General features: G+C 41.8%; 1 protein-coding gene across 3 annotated transcripts in view; it reads left to right on the top strand.

The window, feature by feature from the left end:
* Positions 1-27,244, top strand: part of CCDC168 (coiled-coil domain containing 168) — a 47,087-nt gene extending 19,843 nt beyond the window's left edge. For 2 of the 3 annotated variants that reach the window (XM_070800458.1, XM_070800457.1), the window contains one exon: positions 1-27,244. This exon is cut by the window's left edge and continues 2,975 nt beyond it. In XM_070800458.1, coding sequence (XP_070656559.1) covers positions 1-22,253 — 22,253 coding nt within the window. In that variant the 3' untranslated portion in view covers positions 22,254-27,244. The other variant, XM_070800459.1, reaches the window with a different exon arrangement.

The raw sequence follows: 27,244 nt of genomic DNA, 5'->3' as shown, positions 1-27,244 counted from the left end.
AAATCATGATTAAACACATACTTCAAGATAAAACGATGGCAGATATGCTTCTGAATGTTACTGACCCTTGTCTGTCTATTTTGCCCCATGTTAGAATGCACAGCAGATTAAATGTAAGGAATCACAGTCATACCGAACTAAAACGAGAGACATCAGAAGCTGAAAGAGAAGAAGACTATTTAGATATTAATAAAGGAAGTGACTCTGGAAACACACTAGAAGCAGCTGGGTTGCAGGAGGAAGTGAGTGGGGATCAGGAAGCTTCACCAGAAGCAGTCCTTGAGGATCACTGGAACCTCAGATCGGATGAAGATCCAGAGAAAGAGCTCAAATCCATGAAAGAAATGCAACAACCTATCACATTTGCAAAAATCATGGCAGAGTCTATTCACATGGCCACAACAGGTCCAGTTCATGTTGAAAATATGGAGAAAAGCCTGATAGCACCCACAGATTTAAGACGCACTGAAGATGATTCTGAGATATCTCCTCCCACATCAGAAAAATCACTGATTGGAGACCCTTTAAACCAAACAAGAGAAAGTGATGTACCAGATGATGGAAGTGATACCAGGGAAACAGGTTACTGTTTTGCAGCAATGAAGGCAGAACGACCCGAAGATTTACCAGCAGTGTTCCCAAAGACTTTTAATTACCACATGCCTGTCTTATCTCATTCTAAAGTGAAGAAAACTAGAGTAAGATTTTCACACATAGAATGTAGAGTGAACTCCAAGTCTGTACCTATGAAGGCATTGAAGCCGTCCATTTCACAAATGTGTGATATCACAGGTCATCAAAGAAAGAAACTGGAATCTGACTTTAAGGCCAAGTTTGAAAAGATCGGCCAAGCTAATGGACTGGAATATGAATTTCTAAACACCCTTTACTGTCCTGTGCATAGCAGGTTACAAGGGGAGACAAAGAGCTTCTGCCGTGTTCAAGCAAAGCTCCGGGGTCTAGCCGTTGAAGAAAGACCACTGTATGTTGATTTTTTTGATGAGAGTAATGCACTCTGTGACGGAGAAGAAAAAGGACAAGATGTAGAGGAAAAGGAGCAAAAGACTTTGCTAATAACGGCTCCACAGCATACCCAGTACCTCTGGATCAATGGATGTCGAGGAAAGGAGACTCACTTTGCCAAACCAGATGCAGGCCTACACTGTTTAACACAGGAGCAAGATAAACAGCACCAAACATGCTTTAAACAAGCTGCTTTGCAGACTGATGTCCAGATGGGTCCTCAAGAAGCTAAGGAACTCCTGAAGACCAACAAACCAGAAGATGATCTAACAGCCCCTGAGGGTCTGGAGGTTCTACCTCCCGAAGCAGGGAACTCATCACCTGTGAAACTTTTGAACATTCCAACAGAGAGTGGTGTAGCCTCTGGTGGAAACCTCACAAGGGAACGAGGTTCTTATTCTGTGGATAAAAATTCAGCATTACCAGAAAGTTTGCAAGTGACCTTCCTGCAGTCTTCTGATTCCATTGACACCTCCATTTCTAAATCTCAAAGACAGAAAAACACACTAAAACTGTCAAGAAAGCAAACAGTGAGTCGTAGATACAGAGCTATGAGAGAACAAAACCTATCCACTCTGCGTATGCTCCCTGGCAGGCAGAGAAAGGCATTGCAATGCAATTTTCAAATGAAGAATTTACAGCAAAATAAAAACAAAGGAGATGTGTGTTCACCTGTCATTCTCTCCAGGGTGCCTGTTTTGCTAAACACCAAAATGAACATCGGATTAAATATGGAGACAGATACACAAAGGATAACAAGACTCGATCATACGCAAATGCAAGAGAAATCACCCAATGAAAGAAAAGTATGTCGCCCAGCTTCTATCGATATGAGTAGTTTACCTAACAGTGTGAAAGACAGGAAGGAGGAGGGTGCAGGGGAACAAGATTTACCAATTCCAGAGAGTGGCCAAAGCTTTATACTCAGTATATATCAGGAGGAGGATCATGACCTTATCAAATCAGATGAGGGGCAGAAACAAATAGGAAGTATAAATATCCAGGTACAACCACAAACACATTTTGCAGAGCGTATTTTGAGCTCTGCTTCATGCCCAACATTGGATCCATTTCCACTGAGAAAGCTAGAGAGCGATGCTAGGTTTTTTCCTCCAACATCAGGAGAAGCAAAGTTTGATGAAAAAATATTTTCTGCAAGAGAAGGTGGTGTTGCATCTGAGGCAAACCATCAAAAGGAACAAGCTGGTGGTACTGAAAAGGAAGAGAAAGTGACTTTAGATTTCTGCATGGCTGCTTTATCTCTATCCAAAGGCAAGAGAAACTTCAAACAATATTCAGACATGAAAATCCTGATGAGCCCCAAAGATGGAATTTTAAAAGCAAAGAAACCACCCATTTCACACATGCTCAATATCAAGGGTGGTGCTAGACGAAATCGTAGGAAAGAACTGGGATATAACTTGACCACCAAAATGGGACAGGTGGGTCAGGGCACAAAAATGGCAGACGGCAGGGACTCCCTCCTGAACATCATCCCTGCCATTAATAGGTATAGTGACCGAGAAGGGCAAAAAGACATGTTAGGAGAAAAAAGACTCAGTTCTGAGCAAGTAAAGCAAAATATACCCCCACACGAAGGGAATGTGACTCCAGATGACCCCGAAGAAGGTGATCTTCAAAATGAAGAAAGTGAACAGGAGATGTTACTAAAAGTAATTTCACAGCACAGACAACATTTCATACTCTGTTCAGACCAGACGAAGGAGCTTGAGCTTCACAAACCAGGAAACAAAGGATGTGGGGAAACTCTGTTTTCTACCAAACAGGACATCCCCCAGCACATACAGCCTGAAGATCCAGTGCAGACAACACAGCCAAAGAGAAGCCAGCAGACACAAAACGGCACAGTGTGGTCAGCGAGTTCAAACCTTCCTCTTCTAAAGTCGAACGAATCACTAACCGGTCAAGTTGTAATTGATACAATGAAATGTGACATCCAAAGTGATGAGAGCTGCACAGGAGAACTGGATGATCATGGTAAAGAGGAAAAGTCAGAGTTTAAAAAATATCTACAAGCACCTGTCCCTGAGTCTTCAGCTACTGCCACACCTGATCCCCCTGAACCTAAACAGGGGAGAAAGACATTTACATGTAGAGCCTTAAGAAGTAAAATGAGTCCCAAGTGTGTTATTATGAAGGCAAGAAAGGCACCAATGTCACAGATATTTAACATCCCTGGGAATGGCTGTCTGAAAACCCTCCCTTCGAAAACCCTGCGATCACAGATCGTTGAGTTTTTGATTGAGATAAAATCCTCTGGGGCGCTAGAAGATGTTACTGCAGAGAGAAAGGAAGGAGGAACCCAAGAATTGCTGGCAACAATGCAGGAGTTCTGGGATGCAGCCACACTTGCTTTACCTGTGTCGAAAAGAGAGAGAAACCACTCAGAACTTACAGACAAGATAAATAAAATGAGTCCCAAATGTATCACTTTGAAGGCAAAGAAGACACCGATTTCCAAGACATTTAATGTCACAAAACGTGGTGCGCCAAGCCGTGGTAGGCAATTTGAAGGCAAGTTCAAAACTGTGAGGAAACAAGGTCAGTCACTGGCAGCCACCACGCCAAAGGCCACTTCCTCTCCCAAGTCGGTTTCACTGGACATGAAGGTGCATAACAGAACCAAAGTAGAGACGGACATGCCGGGGAAGACGAGGTTCCATCCTGAGATACAACAGCAAGGACACTGGTCAGATGGAAGGGGAGCCTGGTGTCCCTATTCTAGGGCCAAGAGGGAAAACCTCAGGAAGGAACTCAAAGGCCACAGTGGAGAAGCAGCGCCTCGGAATTTCCAGCACCTCACTTCCCGTGCTCATCATATGAAGGAGGCTCGCTTTGTGAAATCAGATCTCAAACAGAAGTATTCAGCAAGGGGGAAAATCCCAGAATCACGAACCATAGCGGAGGAGCTGCAACAACAAACATTTTTCACACAAACTGTCTTGCGTTCTGTGTCTTCCTCTATTCTGAATTCACTTCCATCTGAGAAGGCACCAAAAAGGACAAAAACACAGAGGTCAAGGATTTTATCTCCAGCGACAGAGAAATCACTCGGCGAATCTTTAGCTGTTAAAGCATCAAGTGACGTCCTGTCTGAAACAGACCCAACAAAGGAACTTGCTGGTTCTAGTCCAGAGGGAAAGAAAGAATTACAAACGGATTTACAAGGGAGAGCCCTACAGTCTTTCGGTATCTCCAGGCCGGATTCATCTGAAATTAAAGGGTTGAGAAATGTAGCATTGATCCCTACGTCTCGAACTGGGGAAGCCCAGATGGCATCAGTTTGGAAGACAACTGGTACCACTAGTCCCAGTGCCCCCAGCCATGGAAAGGAACTGGTCTACACCTTTGATAACATGGCCAAAGAGTTATCTCAGAGTATGTCAAATATATTTATGAATACTTCTTTTTCACCTACACCTGTTTCACCTGCCACCAAAACACATAAAAAACGGAAAGCCAAGAAAGACCCAGTCGAAATCAGTATAAAACCAGAGGACAGGAAAAGACTGTGTAAAAGGTGCAGCGCCTTAGGCACCACATCTCAGTCAAGACAGCAAAATGAAAGAGAGGGCAAGGAAGTTGCATTCAATACAGAAAGTAGAAAAGATGAAAATATGCTTATTACAGAGCAAGACATGCAGCAACAAACACTAGTTCCAGAAAATATATTGGAGTCTACCTGTTCTCTGATAATTCCATTTCAAACTGAAAAGGTGAAGAACATCCCACCATATACAAACATACTGCATAGAAAAAGTGAAAAGATTTCATGTGTAAAAAGAGGGAAAGCGATATTCAGCGGTCTTTTAATTGATGAGGAAGTGTTTAGGACTCCCACAAGGAGGCTGGATGCTTCCAGTCCAGCTCCCCTACAACCTGAAGAAGAGAAAGACATAAAAACTCAAAAAGTAACAGAATACACAGCTGATCAAAATATCCCACTTCCCAAGTCAGGGATCTCAGTGCTTGGAGATTCATGTAATGAAAGCTCTAGAAGGAAAGTGAGTGGTTCTATTGTCAAGAAACATAAAGAGTTGCAAAGAGATTTACTAACAATATCCACAACATCTGTTTTGTCTGAATCTAGAAGGCAGAAAAAAGCACTAAAATTTCCAGAACAGAAAGATCTTATGGGTCCCAGATATATAACCATGAAGGCAAAGAGGCCTCTTTTTTCACAGGCGCTTAATATCACTGAGCATGGTCATCAGTACTGTAAAAAGAAACAGGAATGTTATTTAAAGTCTGTGATAAAAGACAGGCAACAACATAAAAGTATAACTGATGCATTTTCATCTCTCACACCTGTTTCAACGGATAATAAGATAGATATTGAAATTGATAGCACACCCACAGCAGGGAGAGATCAACCAAGAGTACAAACACATAACCACACCTGCCCAGAGCTAGAGAAATCACTGAGTCTTGGGGAAGCATGGGAGGCCAATTTGATTGATACACAAAGCAGATCCAGCAACACAGGGAGGGTGAGTGTGCCACATGAGAAGGAAGAGGAAAATGTCCCAGAAATATCAGCAGAATCAGTTCTGCATGAGAGCCAACATTTCCGTTTCACTCCTCAACATGTAAAAAATCTTGGCCCTTGCAAATCAAAACCTAAACTGAATAGTTCAAAAGGTAGAAGTACTTGGAATCTGTCTTGTGCGGCACAAAACATGAGGCAAGAAGAACACATTAGAAAAACTATTTTAAAGCCTGTCTCTAAAAGCGTGATGACTTTAATTCGAGTCCAAACACTGAAGAAAGGTCTTCATACTCAAGAGGAAATCCAACACAAGGCAGATCTAAAGATCCCATTTCCAGAATCTAGGAAATCAGAGACTGGTTCCTTACACTGTGATGGTGTCTGGGATGGAAATCCTAGGAGGAAACAAGATAGTCCCATTTTCAAGAAAAAGGCAAGGAGTCAGAGTGACTTACTAGGAACAGTCTTAAAGCCTTTAGGTTTCTCCAGCCTTGACTCATCTGAACCTGAGAGCCAGAGTCATGCAGTAGAGGCTGTAGGCAAGAAAAGTACAATGAGTCCCAAGCAGGTAACTCTGGAGGCAGGGAAGCTACCAGTTTTACAGGAGCTTAATAGCACGAGGTATCTTACCGGAAGCCATAGAGAGAAAAACCACAAAGCTAAGACCAAGGCAGGAGAGAAGCAGTGGGATGAAGGTGCGAGAGAGACATTATTCCATGCCAGTGAGGGAGCTAAGAGTCCACCACCCACGTTAGTGACTGATAAACTCTCATTTGATACAGCAGCAAGGGACAGTCTGGATAACCATAGAACACTTCACAAAAATCTAGGTGATTTTGTTACAGAGAAAAAGGCAGAGCTGGACAAAAACTTAGCCACAGTTCTCCTGGGGCCTGTCGATTTATTCATGCCTGTTTTATCTGACTCTGAAAGCCAGATAAACACAGTGCAAGAGAAAATCATACCGAAACGCAAATGTTCAGTGACGAAAAAAAAGGAGCCACTCATTTCGCAGCTATTTAAAATCAGTAGGCAATCTGCCACAAAACAGAGGACAAGACTTAGATCCAGCATAGAAACCAAAATGAAAGAGATGCACTCAGGTAAAAATGCGACTGATATGTGTACAAATGCCACTTACTTGGAAGTGGATACCTCCAACATTAGAAGGCAAAGCAGATTCCAAACAGAGGCAGACAGAATATCAGGGTTTAATCCTGTACAGCCAACACACATGCAGTTGCCAGTCGAAGACAGAGTGGTTTTACAGTCACTTAATGCCGCAGGTCCTGCTGCTTTAAGCATTAACAAAGAACGGGAGATAGACACACAGAGAGAGAAAGCTGTGTTAAACACAGACCTAAAATCTACAGATGCTTCTCCATCTATTCCACCACATATAAAAATGGAGCAGTCACCTAACACCTCGGGTAACTATGAAGAATCTTCTGAAAAGAGAAATGCCCTAAAGAAAGCAAAAGGTATGGAGGAAAAAGAGTGTGAACAACAGGTCTTGTCTGGAACACCTTCACAATATACCCAGTCATTTGAGTTTCTGCAAAAGAAACAGCAAGAACCACGTGTCTCAGGAAACATCCAGAACTCTGCTTATGCCTATACACCTCCTTACCCCCAAATCCTAAACCATCAAGCTAATGCGAAAGCAGCAGGTGTAGAAAGCACTGTGCCTGCTGAACGGGTAAAATCGAAGGCAAGGAAACCATTTGTTTCCCTGATGTATAACACAGCAGGGCATGGAACCCAAAGCCACGAAAAGGAAACAAGGTTTAACACCAAGAAACAGAAGCCAGGGTTCCAGCAAGATAAAACTGAGGTAGAATTCTCTCTGAAAACTATTTGTGACCCTGGGTCTATTCCACCTCAAATTCAAGAGTTGATGGAAGCGGAAAGGGAGAAAGGCAAGCCACCAAGGCCGAAGAAACTGCTGAACACAAGACAAATAGCATTTTCACAGTCCCTTGCTAAGAGTGCCCAATCCAGAAATACGAAAACCCAGAGACACTGTATCAGAGAGCAAAAAGAAAATTGCCAAATTGCTTCACTGGACCTCTTCCCACAATGTAGACATCAATTCATGATGAGACAGCATCTGAAGAAGAGCCCCACCCATGTCAAATACACAGTAAATTTGAAAAGAGAAGCACATCCTGATCAACCTTCACCAAAGAGAGAAAGCTGCTTCACTACGTTTGACATCTCAAGAGTTAGATTACACACAAAACGCCAACGCCTCATCGCCCTGGGAGTCAAGGAGGGAGACAGAGACAAGACCCAATCTCCAGTGTCAACTCCACAGAGGACGGAAATATCTGAGAAAACAGATATTTCTTTAAGTTCAAAAGGACAGAATATGTGTCTTCCAGAGTCAGATGCTTCTCAAGAGAAGACTTGCAAGGAACAGGATCTGCTGAAAGAAGGAAGTAATTCAAGGACACTGGTGGAGCCTACTTTGTACTCCATTACGGAAACCCCTCATTTGGAAAATACCATTCCAAATCAACTGGGAAGAGATGGCTTAAGAGAAACTGATACCTTACAAGGTTCAAAAGGACAGACGTTTCTCTGTGCAAATGCAGAAGCCCGGCAATATACACCTGCAGTGGAGATTGGAGACGTGAAACCAGATCCCATTCCGGAACGTCTCCTGGATTCAACATCTTGCCCCAGTGGGGAACTTCATGTGAGAGAGGCAGGAAATGCAACACGGAAGGAAAGTGTTAGCATCCCTGTTGTTTCAGGTGTCAATCTATGGGAAACCGAGATGCCAAAGTTAACGAACCTTCTATTAACATCAAATGAACAGAAAATAAACTGTTCTGAAAAAGGGAGGACAGAGCAGCGAAACAGTTCTAACCAGAAGAAAGGAAATCTTCTGGAATTCATTTCCTCTTGTATATTGTATCAACTCCATCTTGAAAGGCGAAAGAAAGAAATCTCAGCCAAAGGAATGAGTTCAGCAGTTTTGAGTCCAGTGGTCCAGAAAGCATCAAACACAGTAGATATTCCAGTGGATCAACCTCCGTGCTCAGGAAGAAGAAAAGAACATCAACAGGAAGGTACATGCAAGACTCTCCCAACATCTCTTTCTCATTCTATGATGAATATATTTCAGATTAAATTACCAGGAATAATGAAAGCAGCAAAGGAAGTAGATAGTCCAAGGCACCACAATTCAAATACAGGAGGAATTGGCTTACCTGTTGCAAGAACAGAAGAGCAACCAGAATGTGTACAATGTATTTGGCCAAATCTTGCTTCTGATCCTTCAAGAGATATATTATTTCAAAGTAAGATGCCATATGAAAAGACAGTATCGGAAGAAGTAGTTAGCACTGTGGAGTATACTCCAAGTACAGAAGGATTTGGTTCACATATTACAGGAAAAGGAGACCAGCAAGAGAAATGGATGTCTGAGACCCTTCAAAAGTCCACATCTCACTCCCAAGCAGGTCTCCACCAAACTAATATCTCAGTGCAAGAAGTAAAGTTTGATGACACAAGTAAGATGCATTCTGAATATTCAACTCCACAGGCTAAGGAAGCATTAAAAGGAATGGATGTTATTTTTGGATATACACAAAAAAGTGAAAAAGGACAAAACTTACCCAGTGTGGAACAAAAGCAGCAGCACCTACTGATTCCCTCTGAGAAATTTCCCTCCCTGAGAATTCCCTCTGAGCATATATCTTACCCTCAAAACAATCCCTGGCTCCTGCCACATTTAACGCCTCAGACGAAGGAAGCATTATCAGAAGTAGGTAATGTGTCGAGCAGGACAAAAGGATTAGACTTGATTTCTAAAGAACAACTAAATACTCAACGTGAGTGTGGCCTGGAATGGACTGTACCCTCAGCTCCTCCAACACAAATGACGAGACAAAATACAAGGCCACCTTTGGAATCATCCAGTGAAACTGCAAAATATCAGAATGTCTCGTTGCCAAAAGGAAAGAAATTATTGGATGGGGAGCAGATAATTGATTCAATAACAAATGTTAGCTCCCCCAAGCTAAGTGTTAGAAAGAAGGTGCACTTAGGTAAAGCATGTCAAAAAAAAGTACAAAAAGAGGTATGTCTACCTGGATTTTTTTCACATTCTCTTTCTATCCATATCCCTCCTTTGCCTGAAAATAAAAGACAGAAGAATGACCTAAAACAAGGAGTTGAGAAAGACATGGTACCCACCCAAAGGACTTTGGAGAAATTGATATTTTCAAACGTATTTAATACCACTGACTATGGTGGCCCAGGCAACAGACCAGAACTGCCGAGGAAGATTAGAATAAAAGGAGTCAACGTGAAAGGAACAATGAATCCCAACATTACCTTGAAGGCAAAGAAACCATCACGATCACACATGCTCAGTGAAAAGGAATTGCCAGGGCAGTTGAAAATTGTAAAACAAGAGAGCGAGGGGCAGATAGGCAAAGGTATATCAGGTGTGAAACTGACAAACTTGTTTACTTCTGTACCATCTCTCTCACCTCTTGATTTGAACTCAAGAACAAAAGGAGAAAGAGATACGTCAAGAATACCACAGAACTGCCTTCCACCACTAAAGCTCCAGGCGACATCAAATATCAGGAAAGCGTCATTTGCAGAGTCAATTAATAGAGAGAGTTTAAGCAACATAATAGAATCAAAACATTTCCCACAGCAAAAGAGGGAAGATGGAGACAATATAGTATATGTGAAAGATAAAAGGAACTGCAAAAGGCCCACTTTTAAAAGAAAGAAAAAACTTTTCAAACACACACCGCATGGAAATGAACCACAGTGGAACAATAAAGAGCAAGAGAAAATGATGCAGGAAGATGAAAGTAATGGAAATGTAGTTCTGAATAAGCCCCATGCCTCCATTCCATCTTCTTCTCACCTGGAGCAGGGTCCTGGAGTAAAAGAAGCAGCATCACAAACAGTATCATGGTTCTGCCCTCCATCACTGACCTTCCAGGAACTGTCAGATGCAATGATAACATGTAAGGAGCCAGCTGATGATATTTTAAGCAATATAGCAAGATCAAAATATATGTCACAGGAAAATGAAGACAGAGTGGACATGGCTTTGAAAGAGGTAAGGCATCCCCAAAGAATGCCTCTGGAGGTGAACCAGTCTCCAGTTGCCCAAGAATTGCAGTTGAACATCAAAGAAAAAGAGGAAGAGATACGGCAAGATAAAGGTAAACATTTTGGGATTCAGAGACAGTCTTGTGTTTGCAGCTCTTCTCCACCTTACTCTGAAGTGGACACAAGAAGGGAAGGAGAAGCAGTCATGCTAAGAAAAACAAGATCCTGTTTTCTACAACCCAAACTCCAGGAGTCATCAGATATGGGAAACATAGCATATGAAAAGTCTGTTTCAAACAGGGTTAACAAAGCTAAAAAACATACAATACAGGAAGAAGAGAAGAGAGTTAATATGGAAAAAGTCCTACTTTGGAAGAAAAAGAATTCACCACTTTTACAGGAAATCCAGCTGGACGTCAAAGAGCAAAAGAATAAGATACAAAGAATTCGTGAACCAAGTGTGATTTTGATCTGTACTTCCAGACCTGCCACTTCTTTTAACTTGAATACAAGAATAATAGAAGCAGATGACAGAGCTAAAGTAACAAGATACTCTTGTTCAGAACTACCCCACCAGAAATCATCAGATGTAGTGAAAAAAGCAAATCGAGACTCAACTGAGAGAGGTATCATAAGCAATGTACAAGCAGCAAAGGAATTTATGCCCCAGAAAGGACAGGATCAAGGAGAAACAGCCAATATGAATTATATGAAGTACTCCAAAGAAACAAGTTCCAAGGCAAAGGAGTTCCCACTTCCACATGTTCCCAGTAACCCTGGGAGCCACAGCCCCCAGACTAGAGATGAACCAACAAACAGAAGAGAAAACCTGGGACATGCACAGGAAAGAAAAAGTGAACTAGATGAGGTCCTGACAGGACTTTGTCTACCTCAGTTTACATTAAACAAAGGCAAGAAAGAGAAGCAAGGAGCTCTCAAATCCTGTCTTCCACCGTTATGGCGCAGGAAGTCATCAGATGCACAGGAGTTAAAATATACAGTGTCACTTCTGAGTGAGATCTCAAGTGATTCAAAAAGAACAAAATACATGATGCAGGAAGAAAAGGATAAAGCAAATATTTTTGTGAGGGATCCAATGCATCCCAAGTCCTTAGCTTTGAAGGTAAGGAAATCCCCACTTTTCCGTATGCTCCAAGCAAAGAAACTGCAAGTGAGCATTAAGGAGCAAGTGAAACGGGAGCAGAAAGGGAGAAGGGACACAGTTGTGATTCTGAGCAAAATCTGCCCTTTTGTCACTTCTTCAGCTCATCTTCAATCTGACACAATAAAAGAAGACAAAGGTGGTCCGGTCCTAAGGCACTCTGTGCCACATCTCAAGATCCAAGCCTCACAGCCTTCAGTACAGAAAGCGCCTCTAAAGTCAACTGATAGAAAGAAAGAAAAACAATATCCACCACCAACAGAAAGGGACAGAGCACACGCAATAGTTGTGAGAGGCTCGGTGCATGCCAGTGGCTCAAATTTCAAAGCAAAGACATCATCCCCGCCTCATGTGTTCCGTGTCTCCAAGCACGATGCTCTGAGCAGAAGAAAGGAAGCGCAGCCAAGCATGGAGGAGAGCGCAGAACAGGGGCGGGGGAGAACAGGAGACCCTGGTGTGACTCCAACAAAAACTCGTCCTTCCTTGCCTTCTCCATCAGACCGTAGACTGGATGCAGGAATCAAAGAAGACAAACACTTGCCTGCAGTCCCGGGATTCTCTCCACCATTTCAGCTCCTTGAGTCATCAGGTACAGGGAAAATCAGACATGCAGATTTCAGTCAAGGTATTAGCTCGTGTAATATAACAGTAAGAGCTAACGGACGTGTGTTGTATAAAGAGACAGAGATCAGAGTAAAAAGAAAAGATGAGAAAGATAGAACACACCCCAAAATCACAGCTGTGGAAGCCCAAACATCCCCACTTACACATTTACTCAGTAGAAGCAGACTGCCTTTGAATGTCAAAGAGCAAGGGAAGGAAATGCAGGATGCCAATGGTGAGCTGGGAATGGCTCTGAGGGAAACTCGTGCCTCCTTACCTTCTCCATCTTACCTGAGACGAGACACTAGCAGAAATGAAAAGAAAGATACAGAAAGAATAACACAATCCTGTTTTCCACCACTGAAGATTTTTGATCCACTCAATCTAAACACAAAAGCAGATGCTAAGTCATTTGATGGTTATTTGTTAAAAAACAAAGCTAGACTCAAAACAGGTAATGAAGACAGAGTGCTTCCAATATCTGTGCATCAGAAGGCAAAAGACTTACCACTTTCACATAGATATGATACCAGAGAATCACGGTGCAAAATGAAAAAGCAAAAGAAAATGGTACAGAGAGAGGACAGTGAACTAGCTACAAGATTGAAAAACATCTGTACTTCTTTACTGACTCTACCATATCTTAAATCTGATACACCAGAAGGAGACAGGTACATGATAAGAATCACAAAATTGCCTCCCCCACAAGCAGAATCACCTATTGTACTTACACACAATCTAACTGACCTTCAGGGAAAAACTAAAGGGAAGGTTTGGAAAGATAAACAGGAGCCAGATGATGCCATGCAAACTGAGACCTGTGCTTCTCTATCTGCTTCTCTTCACCTTGATGAAAACACCAGCATAAGAGAAGAGGGCATGTCAGTGCTACCAAGGTCCTCTTTTCCCCCAGTAAACTTCCAGAAGTCATCAAGTTCTGAGGAAGTGATCCATGTAGAGTCAATGGCGAGTGATACTGTCATTAGTCCCCGCAAAGAAAAATATTTGCCCCGGAACAAGAAAGAGGACGGAGTAGAAAGAAGAAACTTTGTGTCTCCCAAACATCAAGGAAAGGAGATGCAGGAAAGTAAAGATGAACCAGGTATGGTTCTGACCAAATTTTCTACTTTATCCCCATCTCTCTCTGCCCTCAAATTGGATAAAGAAGTACAAGTTGATGATGAAATGCTAGCACATGCAAGGTCTATTTTGCAGAGAGTATCATCTGGAGGGAAATTATATACAGACACAACTACTGGTGATACCCCGGAAGATGCTCAAAACCTGACCAAATCTACTTCATCACCATTTCTCCCTGCCCTCAAGTTGGATATAGAAGTACAAGTCAATGATGAAATGCTAGCACATACAAGGTCTATCTTGAGGAGAATTTCATATCCAAGGGAAATAGTACACAGAGATTCACTTAGTAGTGACATCACAGTTCAGTTCAGTTCAGTTCCAAAAGATGGTCAAAGCCTCACCAAATTTTCAGCTTCATCACCATATCACTCTGCCCCCAAATTGGATAAAGAAGTTCAAGTCAATGATGAAATGCTAGCACGTGGAAGGTCTGTCTTGGGGAGAATAGCATATGCAGGGGAAACAGTACACAGAGATTCAATTAGTGGTGATACCATGAAAGATGGTCAAAACCTGACCAAAATTTCTGCTTTATCACCATTTCTCCCCACCTTCAAATTGGATAAAGAAGTTCAAGTTGATGACGAAATGCTAGCATACAGAAGGTCTGTCTTGGCAAGACTATCATATGCAGGGGAAAGAGGACATACAGATTTAATTAGTGGTGATATCACAAAAAATGGTCAAAACTTGACCAAATTTTCTGCTTCATCACCATCTCTTCCCGCCCACAAACTGGATAAAGAAGTTCAAGTTGATGACGAAATGCTAGCACGTGGAAGGTCTGTCTTGGGAAGACTATCATATGCAGGGGAAATAGCATATGCAGATTCAATTAGTGGTGATATCACAAAAAATGATCAAAACTTGACCAAATTTTCTGTTTTGTCACCATCTTTTTCTGCCCACAAATTGGATAAAGAAGTTCAAGTCAATGATGAAATGCTAGCACGTGGAAGGTCTGTCTTGGGAAGACTATCATATGCAGGGGAAACAGGACATACAGATTCAGTTAGTAATGATATCACAAAAGATGGTCAAAACCTGACCAAATTTTCTGCTTCATCACCATCTCTTTCTGCCTTCAAATTGGATAAAGAAGTTCAAGTCAATGACGAAATGCTAGCATGTAGCAGGTCTGCCTTGGAGAGAATTTCATATGCAGGGGAAATAGTACATACAGAGACAATGAGTGGTAATACCATGAAAGATGTTCAAAACCTGACTAAATTTTCTACTTCATCATCATCTCTTCCTACCCTCAAACCAGATAAAGAAGTACAAGTTGACGATGAAATGCTAGCACGTAGAACGTCTGCCTTGGGGAGAATTCCATATGCAGGGGAAATAGTACATAGGGGTTCAATTCATGGTGATACCACAAAAAATGGTCAAAACCTGACCAAATTTTCTGCTTCATCACCATATCTCTCTGCCCTCAAGCTGGATAAAGAAGTACAAGTCAATGATGAAATGCTAGCTCTTAGATGGCCTGTTTTGGGGAGAATAGTATATGCAGAGGAAACAGCACATACATATTCAATTAGTGATGATATCACAAAAGATGGTCAAAACCTGACCAAATTTTCTATTTCATCACCATCTATCCGTGCCCTCAAGTTGGATAAAGAAGTACAAGTTGATGATGAAATGCTAGCACATAGAAGGTCTGTTTTGGGGAGAATATCAAAGGCAGGGCAAATGATACATACATATTCAATTAGTGATGATTCCAGGAAAGATGTTCAAAATGAGGAACAACCTATTCCTGAGAAAGAAGATAGGGACAGAGAAAAATCAGTAGATAGGAGAGGTGTGACACACACCAGATATATAATTTTGAAGTCCAAGAAATCACCTTCTTCATATACACTCCACAGATCAGAACTGTATCTGAACCTTGGAGGGACAAAGCAAAAGAAACAGGAAACTCAAGGTAAACCACCTGGTAAGGTGGTAAGAAATATTTATCTTGCTGCCCCTCCAACTAAGCCTAAATTGGACAAAGGTACACAAGTAGATGAAGGAAAGCTTGGAATTAAAAAACCCTCTCTACTTCCACAAATGATTTCAGCATTATCAGATGCAAAGAAGAGAACAGATACAAAGGGAATTAGTGGTGATGTAACAAAAAGAAAACAATGTATGTCAGAGAAAGAAAAAAAGCTTGATGTGAAAAATGTAGATATGAGGCTATGGACCCATCACAAAAAATCAGCGATTTCACCAATTCCAGATGTCCTTAGTACAAAGAAATTTGTGTTGAATGTTATTAAAGAGCCAGGGGGAAAAGTACACAAAGATAAAGATGAACCAAGTATGGTCCTGACAAGGACTTTTGTTTCTATCCCTTCTGCACCTCTTTATTTAGATTTAGGGAGCAAAACAGACAAAGACACACCAGAAATCACAGGATCCTCTGGGTCACAGCAAAATCTCCAAGAAACGTCAGATACCCAGAAAACAGCAATTAGAGAATCAGCTGCTGGTGAGAGGGAAATTGTTAAAAACGGAGAATGCTCGGTGCCAGAAGACGCCATACAACAGTGGACATCAAACTTTGTGATCAGTGTACAGCAAAGGAGGGAACCTCTACAAGTCAAATCCGAAGGAGATGTGAGTCAGTTACTTTCAAATTCACAGCAGGAGGACTTTTATGTCACAGGGTATGGTACTATAAAAAGTGGGAAAAGGCTGGAATGTTTCTTTGCAGGGTCAGAGGCTCAGCAAGAAAATTACAAACCAGAAACTTTGGCTACAATTCTTTCCTTCCCCATGATGGATCTCACTAAAATTGAAAGCCTGAAGAAAGAAACAGAAATAATGAGTAACTTAAATCATAAAATAAGTCCTCACGTTCTAGTTTCACTGCCAAGGAAACTATCCAAGGAAATATATGCCACACTTGGCTCCCCTGTCGGTTCAGAAGGATTTTCTGCTTCAAAGCAAGATGTCCACCACCAACAAGAAGCTTTATCACAAGCATCTCCAGCATCTACAGATCTATGTAAACTTGATAAGCCAGAAGAAGATAGACAAAACAATGGAAAAACAAATGAAATGTCCCCTCCCAAAGTGTTAGCACCACAGATAAAGGAACCCCTTGAGGAAATAAATATCACAGAGTCAGATGCACTCCAAAATGCAGATCAAGAAATTGTCATGAAAAAGCAAGTGGTGCTGCAGTCTGGGAGTGGACAAAAGACCAGAGTGGATTCTAGTCTTTCTCTGAAAATTCCACTACAACATGTAAAGCAAAGGACATCATTGGAAATAGATGTGCGCAAGCAAACTACAGCATGCCCTGAAATACAAATGCTACCAGGAATACAAATGCGTATGACAGAGTTCGATGCCCAAAGAGGGATAAAGGAGCAGACATTGCTTGTTCCAGATAAAGAGTCACACAATCTAGAACCACTTCAGAAGTCTGTTTCCTCCTGGACTTTTCCACTTCAATCTGGAGATGTGGGGGGAAAAAACGAAACTGACACTGGCTCTACTGGAAATCTGGAGCAAAAAAAGTTAGACATGAAAGAAGGGATATTAAAAATAGATACAAACATAGCCGTCCATCTAGAAGAGGACAAAATAGAAATGCACAAACTCACCATTGTTAATCTGGAGGAGGAGACAATAAAAATGGACACAAGCAGTACAGTGAGCCTGAACACTGCATCTCTAAAGGCAGAGGAGCCTCAAATTAAGGCTCAGGTAATCGCTCCCATGGCAAGCAGATGCCCAGTCAAACAAAAACATAAAAAGGAACGAGAAGTGTCCAGTGCAAAACGTAACATGCAACTACAAAAAATGCTTCAAAAACATGCTCTGGATTCATTTTATGCCTACATTCCTCTTTCTCCCAAATTAGGAGGCCGGAAAGGCAGATTAACAATAGCAGACTTGAAAAGAGAATTGGGCCCCCAATATTTAAATACGAAAATCCGAAAACATCCAATTCCACAGATTCTAGGCGACACGGGACGAGGTACTCCAAGCAATCGAAAGAAATTAGAGTATAACTTTAACAAATCAAAGAAAATAGCTTTGAGAAGAGGAGATGCCTCAGAAATATTTATCAGAAGTCTTTCTATTTACACAGTGAGTCCATCTCAGACTAAAGACCCAGTAAAATCTCAGACAAACCTAGAAAGTGTAAAGAGAACCCGTATTTCAGAATTCCAGAAGAAATCACCAAATACTAGTGAAACTATGAAGATGGACAGTTCAAGCATTGTGAAAGAAGAGAACCGGAATTTTACAAACACAATTCCACAGGATTCCCAGTCCTTCATGGTAGACAAACAACAAATGCACAAACTTCCTAACATCAAATCAGAAGCAAACCTCAGCAGAGAGATAAATGAAAATTTAGCTCCACAAACAATCGAAAGGGTTGTTCCAGACCAGGATATCTCAAGGATCATAAAAGAACCTGATGTGCTTATGATCAAACAAGAAAAGGCACCAAAACCCACTGAAACACCCACAGACTGTCTAATCATGTCTAAAGATCCAAAAGAAAATGTGGAAAGGATTGTAAAAGAAACTGACTTCCTTATGGTTGAACAAGAAGAGGCACCAAAACCCACTGAAACACCTACAGGGTGTCTAATCATGTCTGATCCAAAAGAAAATGCAGAAAGGATCATAAAAGAACCTGACTTGCTTACAGTTGAACAAGAAAAGGCACCAAAACCCACTGAAACTCCTACAGGGAGTCTAATCATGTCTGAAGATCCAAAGGAAAATGTGGAAAAGATTGGTAAACAACCTGACATGCTTATGATCCAGCAGGAAAAGGCACCAAAACCCACTGAAACTCCTACAGGGAGTCAAATCATGTCTGAAGATCCAAAGGAAAATGTGGAAAAGATTGTGAAAGAACTTGATCTGCTTATGGTTGAACAAGAAAAGGCACCAAAACCCATTAAAAAACCTAGAGAGTGTCTAGTCATGTCTGAAGATACAAAGGAAAGTGTGGAATGGATCATAAAAGAACCTGACTCGCTTATGGTTGAACAAGAAAAGACACCAAAACCCACTGAAACTGCTACAGGGTGTCTAATCATGTCTGAAGATCCAAAGAAAAATGTGGAAAGGATTGTAAAAGAACCTGACATGTTTATGATCCAGCAAGAAAAGGCACCAAAACCCACTGAAACTCCTACAGGGAGTCTAATCATGTCTGAAGATCCAAAGGAAAATGTGGAAAAGATTGGTAAACAACCTGACATGCTTATGATCCAGCAGGAAAAGGCACCAAAACCCACTGAAACTCCTACAGGGAGTCAAATCATGTCTGAAGATCCAAAGGAAAATGTGGAAAAGATTGTGAAAGAACTTGATCTGCTTATGGTTGAACAAGAAAAGGCACCAAAACCCATTAAAAAACCTAGGGAGTGTCTAGTCATGTCTGAAGATACAGAGGAATGTGTGGAATGGATCACAGAAGAACCTGACTCGCTTATGGTTGAACAAGAAAAGGCACCAAAACCCACTGAAACTCCTACAGAGTGTCTAATCATGTCTGAAGATCCAAAGGAAAATGTGGAAAGGATCGTAAAAGAACCTGACTTGCTTATGGTTGAACAAGAAGAGGCACCAAAACCCACTGAAACACCCACAGAGTATCTAATCATGTCTAAAGATTCAAAGAAAAATGTGGAAAAGATTGTTAAAGAACCTGACATGCTTACGATCCAGCAAAAAAAAGCACCAAAACTCATTGAAACTCCTACAGGGAGTCAGATCTTGTCTGAAGATCCAAAGGAAAATGTGGAAAAGATCGTAAAAGAACCTGACTTCCTTAAAGTTGGACAAAAAAAAGCACCAAAACCCATTAAAATACCTACAGAGTGTGTAATCATGTCTGAAGATCCAAAGGAAAATGTGGAAAGGATTGTTAAAGAACCTGACATGCTTACGATCCACCAGGAAAAGGCACCAAAACCCACTGAAACTCCTACAGCGTGTTTAATCACGTCTAAAGATCCAAAGGAAAATGTTGCGACAATCATAAAAGAACCTGACTTGATTATGATGGAGCAAGGAAAGGCACCAAAACCCACTGAAACACCTACAGGGTGTCTAATCATGTCTACAAATGTGGAAAATGTGGAAACTCACATGAAAAGCACCCTAAATATGAACAGTTCTCCTCCAAAGGTAGAAGAACCACAAGATGAGACTCAACTCGTTGATACCACGGGGTGTGCCTCGCCACTCGATCATAGGGATCAGAGTGAACGTGTACAGGACACAGCCATGCAAAAGGTCCAGCAACTAGAAACTTCTCTAGGAATTGTGCCTATTCAACCCCAAGCTAAAGGTAATGAGAGAAAAACAGTGGGATATAGTCCAAGTGCGGGAATTATGATTCCTATTTGTGAAGCAATTAAAAATGTTCTTGAATCCCAGATAAAAAGCATGATTCAAAACAACTTTTTTCCTAAAAACCTTGAAAAAGTAAAAGACAATAAACCTGATGGTTGGAAGTCACAACGTTTCACAAGGGGTCCGAGTACACTATCCATGATGATACATCCTGAATTGCGGCCAAAACCTATTTTAGAAAATTTTACTTGCAAAGAAAAAATCAAGCTCACGCATCATTTAGAGTCAAAAGCACCTGAAATAAGACTGAATTTGATACCAGAGGTGGTAAAACAATCCTTTCAAAGGTTCCGCTTTTATCAAAAATTGGCTATTTCAAAACATAACAGTTGGAAGCTCTATCCAAGACCTAAACAAATGTTCTTTTTGCCTCTGGAAGGGATTGATACTATAGAATTTAACCTAAAACACAAATATGAAAAAGACTCACCTCCTGTCGATTGTATGAAGTCACTGATTGTTAATGTTTCAAGAGGCAGTGAAGAGGCAGTGAACGTTACAAAGTTAAGGAGGGTGAAAGCGCTGGAAAGTGGAGCACCTTCATTGACTTCCGCTAGAGAGAAAACATTGCCTCATATTCTCCAGAACTGCTCAGTAGGAGAGAAAAACAAACTCCTCATACACTTTTCTAAGAAGACACTGGAGATTCAAATGAAAGCCTTTCCCAGAATTGTAAGGGAATCTTCCACAATGGCCAGTGCTCAGGATGGAAGGAAACCTGTATCTAAATGTGTTCATTCTGTGGTCAAAGTACCAAAACGAAAAAACAGAGTTTTGTTACTTTTTGAGGAAAACTCTCTTCATCAGATAGATCTTGACTTACAATACAAATACCTTCGTTTTCTCCTGGGTTCTCCAGATGCAAGGATGTTCCCTAAGCCAATTGCATTTCCCAAACATAGTCTTAAATTACAGACAATTGCAATATGTAAAAAAGTAGACAGCAGTGGGGAAAGTGGCGGTCATTCCATTAATACACAACCATTAGAACATATCCCTTTCAAAAAACAAAGTTTCCATGAAAACTCATCATTAGTCAGAAATTTCTTGGCACCTACCCAGGTGTGTGCCCCTGACCCTGATCAACACGGCACAGTGCAGAAAGATACCACGGCTCTTTCTAAGTTAAAATCTCGTGTGACTCCAGAAAAAGATAAACAATGTCATGTATGGTTTCAAGAAACAAGTACATATGAATCTGTTGATTTAAAGATTCAGAAAAAGGCTCAGGATGCAGGTGGTTCCCATTCAATTCAGAATTTTGAAGATTTTACTGACAGTCAGACAGATATCGAGAATTCAGGTAACTCGGAGGAAAGCTCAGCTCATGATGTACTTGAGAGTGAAGACTGTATCTTTTTAGATGCCACCCCTTATTTAAGGCAGGAAGCAGAGGGTATTCTATTTGAATTACAGAAAGGCATACCTGTGGAAAATCTCTACAAGAAGAAGAAAGTCAAAATGGGTTTGAAACCACTTTATAGTGAAGCTTTCGGTTCCCATCATATTAGAGGTCATCGACAACACTCGTCAATTGTGACACCCCATTCTTATGAATCCCATAAAAGCAGGACACACAGGTCGTCCTCCAGTATTACACCGCCTTCTTATGAATCCCACAGAAGCAGGAAATATAGATCGTCCTCCAAAATGACACCATCATCTCATGAATACCACAAAAGCAGGAAATGTGGATGGTCCCCCAAAATGCAGCCTCCTGACCTGTGGTGTCACAGCTCCTTAAATATCATTGAGGTTCCATCTGTATCATCTTCCATTTCTTTCAATGGGGAGATGCTTTCACAGACTACAGTAAGCGGGAAAAATTATTTAGTTCCCTTAACAGAATCCAATATTAAATTACATCTTGCAAAAAGCCAAGGCAGACCTCACAGGCATTCAGAAAGCAGAGATATAAGGAAGGCCAAATTGGACTTCTTTAGAAAGAACAACATGCCTTGGGAATGTGATGAGAGTTATACAAAGAGTAAAGAGAAACACACAAGAAGGAAGAATGTAAGGGATTATGAATCAGAAAGACTGGATTATTTCCCAAGTAAATACAAATCAGCAGCAAAACCTCATCAAGAGAGTATCAGCTTCCATTCTGAAAAAAAACAAAACCAGCCATTTTTTTATGCCTGTATACCAGCAGACTCACTGGAGATTATACCCCAAACCATTCGCTGGACTATTCCCCCCAAAACTTTAAGGAAGAGAAACTTCAGAGTTCCCCTAGTGGCCAAGATTTCAACTTCTTACGGTATATGGAACTCATCGAAAAAGTTGTTGGGATCACTGTTAGAGTCCTTCAGCTTACTTCATTAAAAATATTACCATTTCAAGATTCATCTAGAGAGGACAGCTGGTTGCTAAGATGATATTCTTTGCAAAATAAAATCGTATTCAGTCAGATGGCTTCCTCATGAAGTGTTTTCTAAAGTGGCATTCTACAGTAGATTTGAATCTACCGTTCTGGGAGGGCGCGTTGGGAAAGCAAATGACTTTGGGTTTGGTCTAGCCATGCAGGAGAGCTCTCTTTAGCTTGTGCCGCCTCCTTATAAGCCCCCAGAGGAGAAGCTCCCAGGTGCCAAAGCCCCCTTCCCACCCCACCCCACCCCAATGACTGCAGGGTGAGTTGGAGGAAGTGTAGCCCACCAATGAGATTGAGGAAGAACAGCCTGCAAGGCATGGGGACACAGATGCTAGAGGGAGACAGTGTCAGGGAGCAGCAGGGGTTGAACAACGTCACGGGTCACAAGATACAGGAGTAAAATACTGCCCTTAGGACCCAGGTTCCTCTGATGACTTTGTCGCCATCCCCAGTGGCGAGCAGAACCCGCAGCATCTCCATGACCTGCTCATCACCTGCCATAGCTGGGGCATCAACATGCTTGAGGACCTCAGACCGCACCCCCAGGCTCTTAGAGGAGGCCTGGAAAAGCTGAGTCTGCCCAGGGGCTGCTGGGAAAACCCAGATCTGTGAGGCTGAGGGTGTGGTGGTGGTGGGATTTTTAGCACCATGGGAATGTTTTTGAATGTACTTTGTGCTGGCTTATTTCTAGTATGTTAATAAAATATTGGTCTCACTTGGGGAAAAAAATCTTTTTTTGCCTCAAAAATTCCATAATGTTGATCATTTTATTTTACTTTTATCACCATTATATTCATGCTAGGGATAACAGTGCTCCTCCCTCTATTACAAATGCTACTTGATCTCTTTGAAACACATTATTTGCTGTGTGTGGAATATTTGGGCATGCTTGATAGAAAATTAAAAACATTTCAATTTTTTTTTTTTTACCAAGGAAAGTATCTAATTTTGTACAACTTACACAGAACTTTTTTAGTACTAAAAACAATGAAATTATTTCACTTCTTGATATTTAACAATAACAAGACATTAACTCCCCAAGACAGGCACCTACAGCCACAGACTAGATTCTGTCCTCAGTATACTGGTCTTAGCATCTTCTGTGAGTCATGGAGTCGTGTCTGTCAGGTTTGACAATCAAGTCAAATATTTTCTTACTTTTTAAAAAAAATTTTTTTAATTAAATTTTGTAGAGAATTTTGAACATACGCACAAAAAGGACAATATAATGGGCTTCTGTGTGCCCCTCACTCAGCCCTAAAATTTTAACCTCTAGTCATACCTGCCTCCTCTACTTCTCCATTAGTGTTTTGAAGCAAGTCACAGATATATAATTTTTATCATTTTACAAATCTCTACTAGAGAGATTATTTTAAATAACCATCTCCTATCTAAGAAGCAACGGAAATTACTTGGTATCAAATATGTAGTCAGATGATTTCCAGCTCTCATGAATGTCATTTTCTAATGGTTCCCATTCCATTGTGGGTTTTTGTTTTTTTTTTTTCTGACAATTTTTTCAAATCAAAGGAACAAGGTTGTTTGTTGTGTAGAGTTTCCCATAGCTTACATTCTGCTGATAGTGTCCCCATTTCAGACTGAAATTATTTAACTCTGATTTCCTACTTGTTCCTTGAAAGGTCTTTAAATAGATTACACACCATGCAGCATTTAGAGTAAACTGTTTCAGAAGACTGTCTGGGGTGGGAGCTGGGAGGGCCGTTCAAGAGATGGGGGACATACGTAGACCTGTGGCTGATTCATGCTGATGTAAGGCAAAGACCAGCACCCTGCCACAGAGCAAGCATCCTGCAACGAAAAATAAATAAAATTAAAAAAAGAAGATTGCTCGTCACTTGTTGGCAGTGCAAACTAGAGCTGTTACCGCTATGTGCCTATTGTATATTTATCTTCTATATAGAGTGGTTCTATAGTTACATGTTCTATAGGGCTGTTACGGGGCTTCCCAGATGGTGCTGGTGGTAAAGAACCTGCCTGCCAATGCAGGAGATGTAAGAGATGTGGGTTCAATCCCTGGGTCAGGAAGACCCCCTGGAGGAAGGCATGGCAACCCACTCCACTATTCTTGCCTGGAGAATTGCATGGACAGGGGAGCCTGGCGGGCTACAGTCCATAGGGTCGCAAAGAGACAGACACGACTAAAGCAACTTCACACACACACACACACACACACATACACACAGGGCTGTTACATAGTTACATGTTAGATGCACGCTAAGTTGCTTCAGTCATGTCCTAGTTTTTGCAACCCTATGGACTATCGTCGCAGAAGGCAATGGTACCCCACTCCAGTACTCTTGCCTGGAGAGTCCCATGGATGGAAGAGCCTGGTGGGCTGCAGTCCATGGGGTCGCTAGGAGTCGGACACGACTGAGCGACTTCACTTTCACTTTTCACTTTCATGCATTGGAGAAGGAAATGGCAACCCACTCCAGTGTTCTTGCCTGGAGAATCCCAGGGATGGGGGAGCCTGGTGGGCTGCTGTCTATGGGGTCGCACAGAGTCGGACACGACTGAAGTGACTTAGCATAACATAACTATCGTCCACCAGCCTGCAGATGGTGACTGCAGCCATGAAATTAAAAGACACTTTACCCTTGGAAGAAAAGCTAGGACAAGCCTAGACAGCATACTAAAAAGCAGAGACATTACTTTGCCAACAAAGGTCCTTATAGACAAAGCTACGGTTTTTCCAGTAGTCATGTATGGGTGTGAGAGTTGGACCATAGAGAAAGCTGAGCACTGAAGAAATTGATGCTTTTGAACTGTGATGCTGGAGAAGACTCTTGAGAGTCCCTTGAACTGCAAGGAGATCAAACCAGTCAATCCTAAAGGAAATCAACCCTGAATATTCATTGGAAGGACTGATGCTGAAGCTGAAACTCCAATAGTTGGGCCACCTGGGGTGAAGAGCTGGCTCATTTGAAAAGACCCTGATGCTGAGAAAGATTGAAGGTGGGAGGAGAAGGAGACGACAGAGGATGAGATGGTTGGATGGCATCACCGACTCAATGGACGTGAGTTTGAGCAAGCTCCAGGAGATGGTGATGGACAAGGAAGCCTGGTGTGCTGCAGTCCATGGGGTCGCAAAGAGTTGGACACAACTGAGCGACTGAACAACATCTGTCAAGAATTACCCATGAGGACGGGGTATTGGCAAAATGATGAACACCCAAGCCAAGTCTTCTGGTGACCTGAATGGCCTGCCTCCTTTTAGAAACAAGTCTCTGGGGGAGCCGAGACACGTGTTTCCTCTTGGCTTTAAAGACCCAAGTTACAACAGATGGTGATGGTGTAGTCCATGTGCCATGAGAACTGGGGACAGAGAGACTTAGGTTTGAGTTTTAAGGTAATGAGGGAACTTGGGGGAGGACAAGGCAGAGACGGTGTTTGTCATAAGTGAGATGAAGACTTAAGTCTGAGGATTTCCTAGTTCTATGCACACAACGGCACCCCATGCAGGTTGTGATTCATTACTTGGAAGAAATAGAGAAAGCAGGAGGAATTCATCCTTAAGTCAGAGGTCCCCAAACTCTCTCAATGCCTTCAGCGCTTCTGATTTTTCTCATTGCACCCCTCAGGCAAAATGACCAAAGATGAATTAATACGTCTTTTGTTACCCAAACATTACTGACTGGAGTGTTTCAATATTCATTTACATAACAAAATTGTTGGCCACGGGCATTCGTTTCCGCAAAAACCTCCCGATCAATAATGTGTTAAGCAGCATGTGTTCAAACGACTTAATTATGATTTATATCGCTTGGAAAAAATATATAAATTCAAGGAAAAAATATTTTTATTTCATTCTCACATAACCACACTTATTAGTGGGATGTGTGTGCCTGCCTGTTGGGCACTGCACAACGTTTTGAACTTTAGGAATCAGATTGGACACTCCACATTAATTATCGTGCAGTACTTGCTTTTCTTTCTGCAAAAGCTAAAAACCTCAGCTTCACAAAGAAATTAACGTAATAGAGAGGAATGTAGCACCATTTAATAATCGTGAACTACCTTGAGCTAGCAGTTCACGCTGTGTCCAGCAGATGTCGCTCTATTTCCCTCACAAGTTAAACCGATTCCCCGTGGCCACAGGGCACAGGTATGGAAGCACAGAGAAACACTAACAAAAGGAGTAGACGAAATAAAAGCCCCATGAAGTGACTGCTGTCTGTACCCAAAGGATCAGGAAAGAGGAAGCTGAGCAGGACACGGTGCTTTTGACAGTACCCGCGCTACTCCAGACACTGAGGCAAGAGGCGGATGGCTCTCCCCAGGGTAAAGCGATGGAAGATTCAGTCCCTGCGGATGGAAACTGCGTGACAAGAAGAGCGGGACAGTTAAGGCGAGGTGGCTGGGACCCGCCCAGACCACATAGTTCTTATTCTCAAAGCCAGGAGACCGCCCTGACCACACATGCTCAGAAAAGGCTCCGTGGAGGCCAAAGGGGAGTTACGTCAAGGGACGTTCTACCCAGGCGCCTTTTGGGTAAAATCCATCTTGGTTAAGAGGTCTGTGTGCACATATGGGAGGATCCTGAGATAATCGAAATATGGACTGGGAACCAAGCAAATCAAAAGGATTGGCCAAAGGAAACCCAGAAGAAATGCCCCATTAAAGTAATTCAAACCACTAGTCAAAGCTATGGTTTTTCCAGTAGTCATGTATGGATGTGAGAGTTGGACTATAAAAAAAGCTGAGTGCTGAAGAATTGATGCTTTTGAACTGTGGTGTTGAAGAAGACACTTGAGAGTCCCTTGGACTGCAAGGAGATCCAACCAGTCAATCCTAAAGGAGATCAGTCCTGAATATTCATTGGAAAGACTGATGCTGAAGCTGAAACTCCAATACTTTGGCCACCTGATGCAAAGAACTGACTCATTTGAAAAGACCCTGATGCTGAGAAAGATTGAAGGTGGGA

The sequence above is a fragment of the Bos indicus genome, chromosome 12 (assembly GCF_029378745.1).
Source record: "Bos indicus isolate NIAB-ARS_2022 breed Sahiwal x Tharparkar chromosome 12, NIAB-ARS_B.indTharparkar_mat_pri_1.0, whole genome shotgun sequence".
In the NCBI taxonomy this organism is placed as follows: domain Eukaryota; kingdom Metazoa; phylum Chordata; class Mammalia; order Artiodactyla; family Bovidae; genus Bos; species Bos indicus.
Note: the sequence above shows the minus strand (reverse complement) of the source record. Positions and strands in the feature narration are given on the sequence as shown.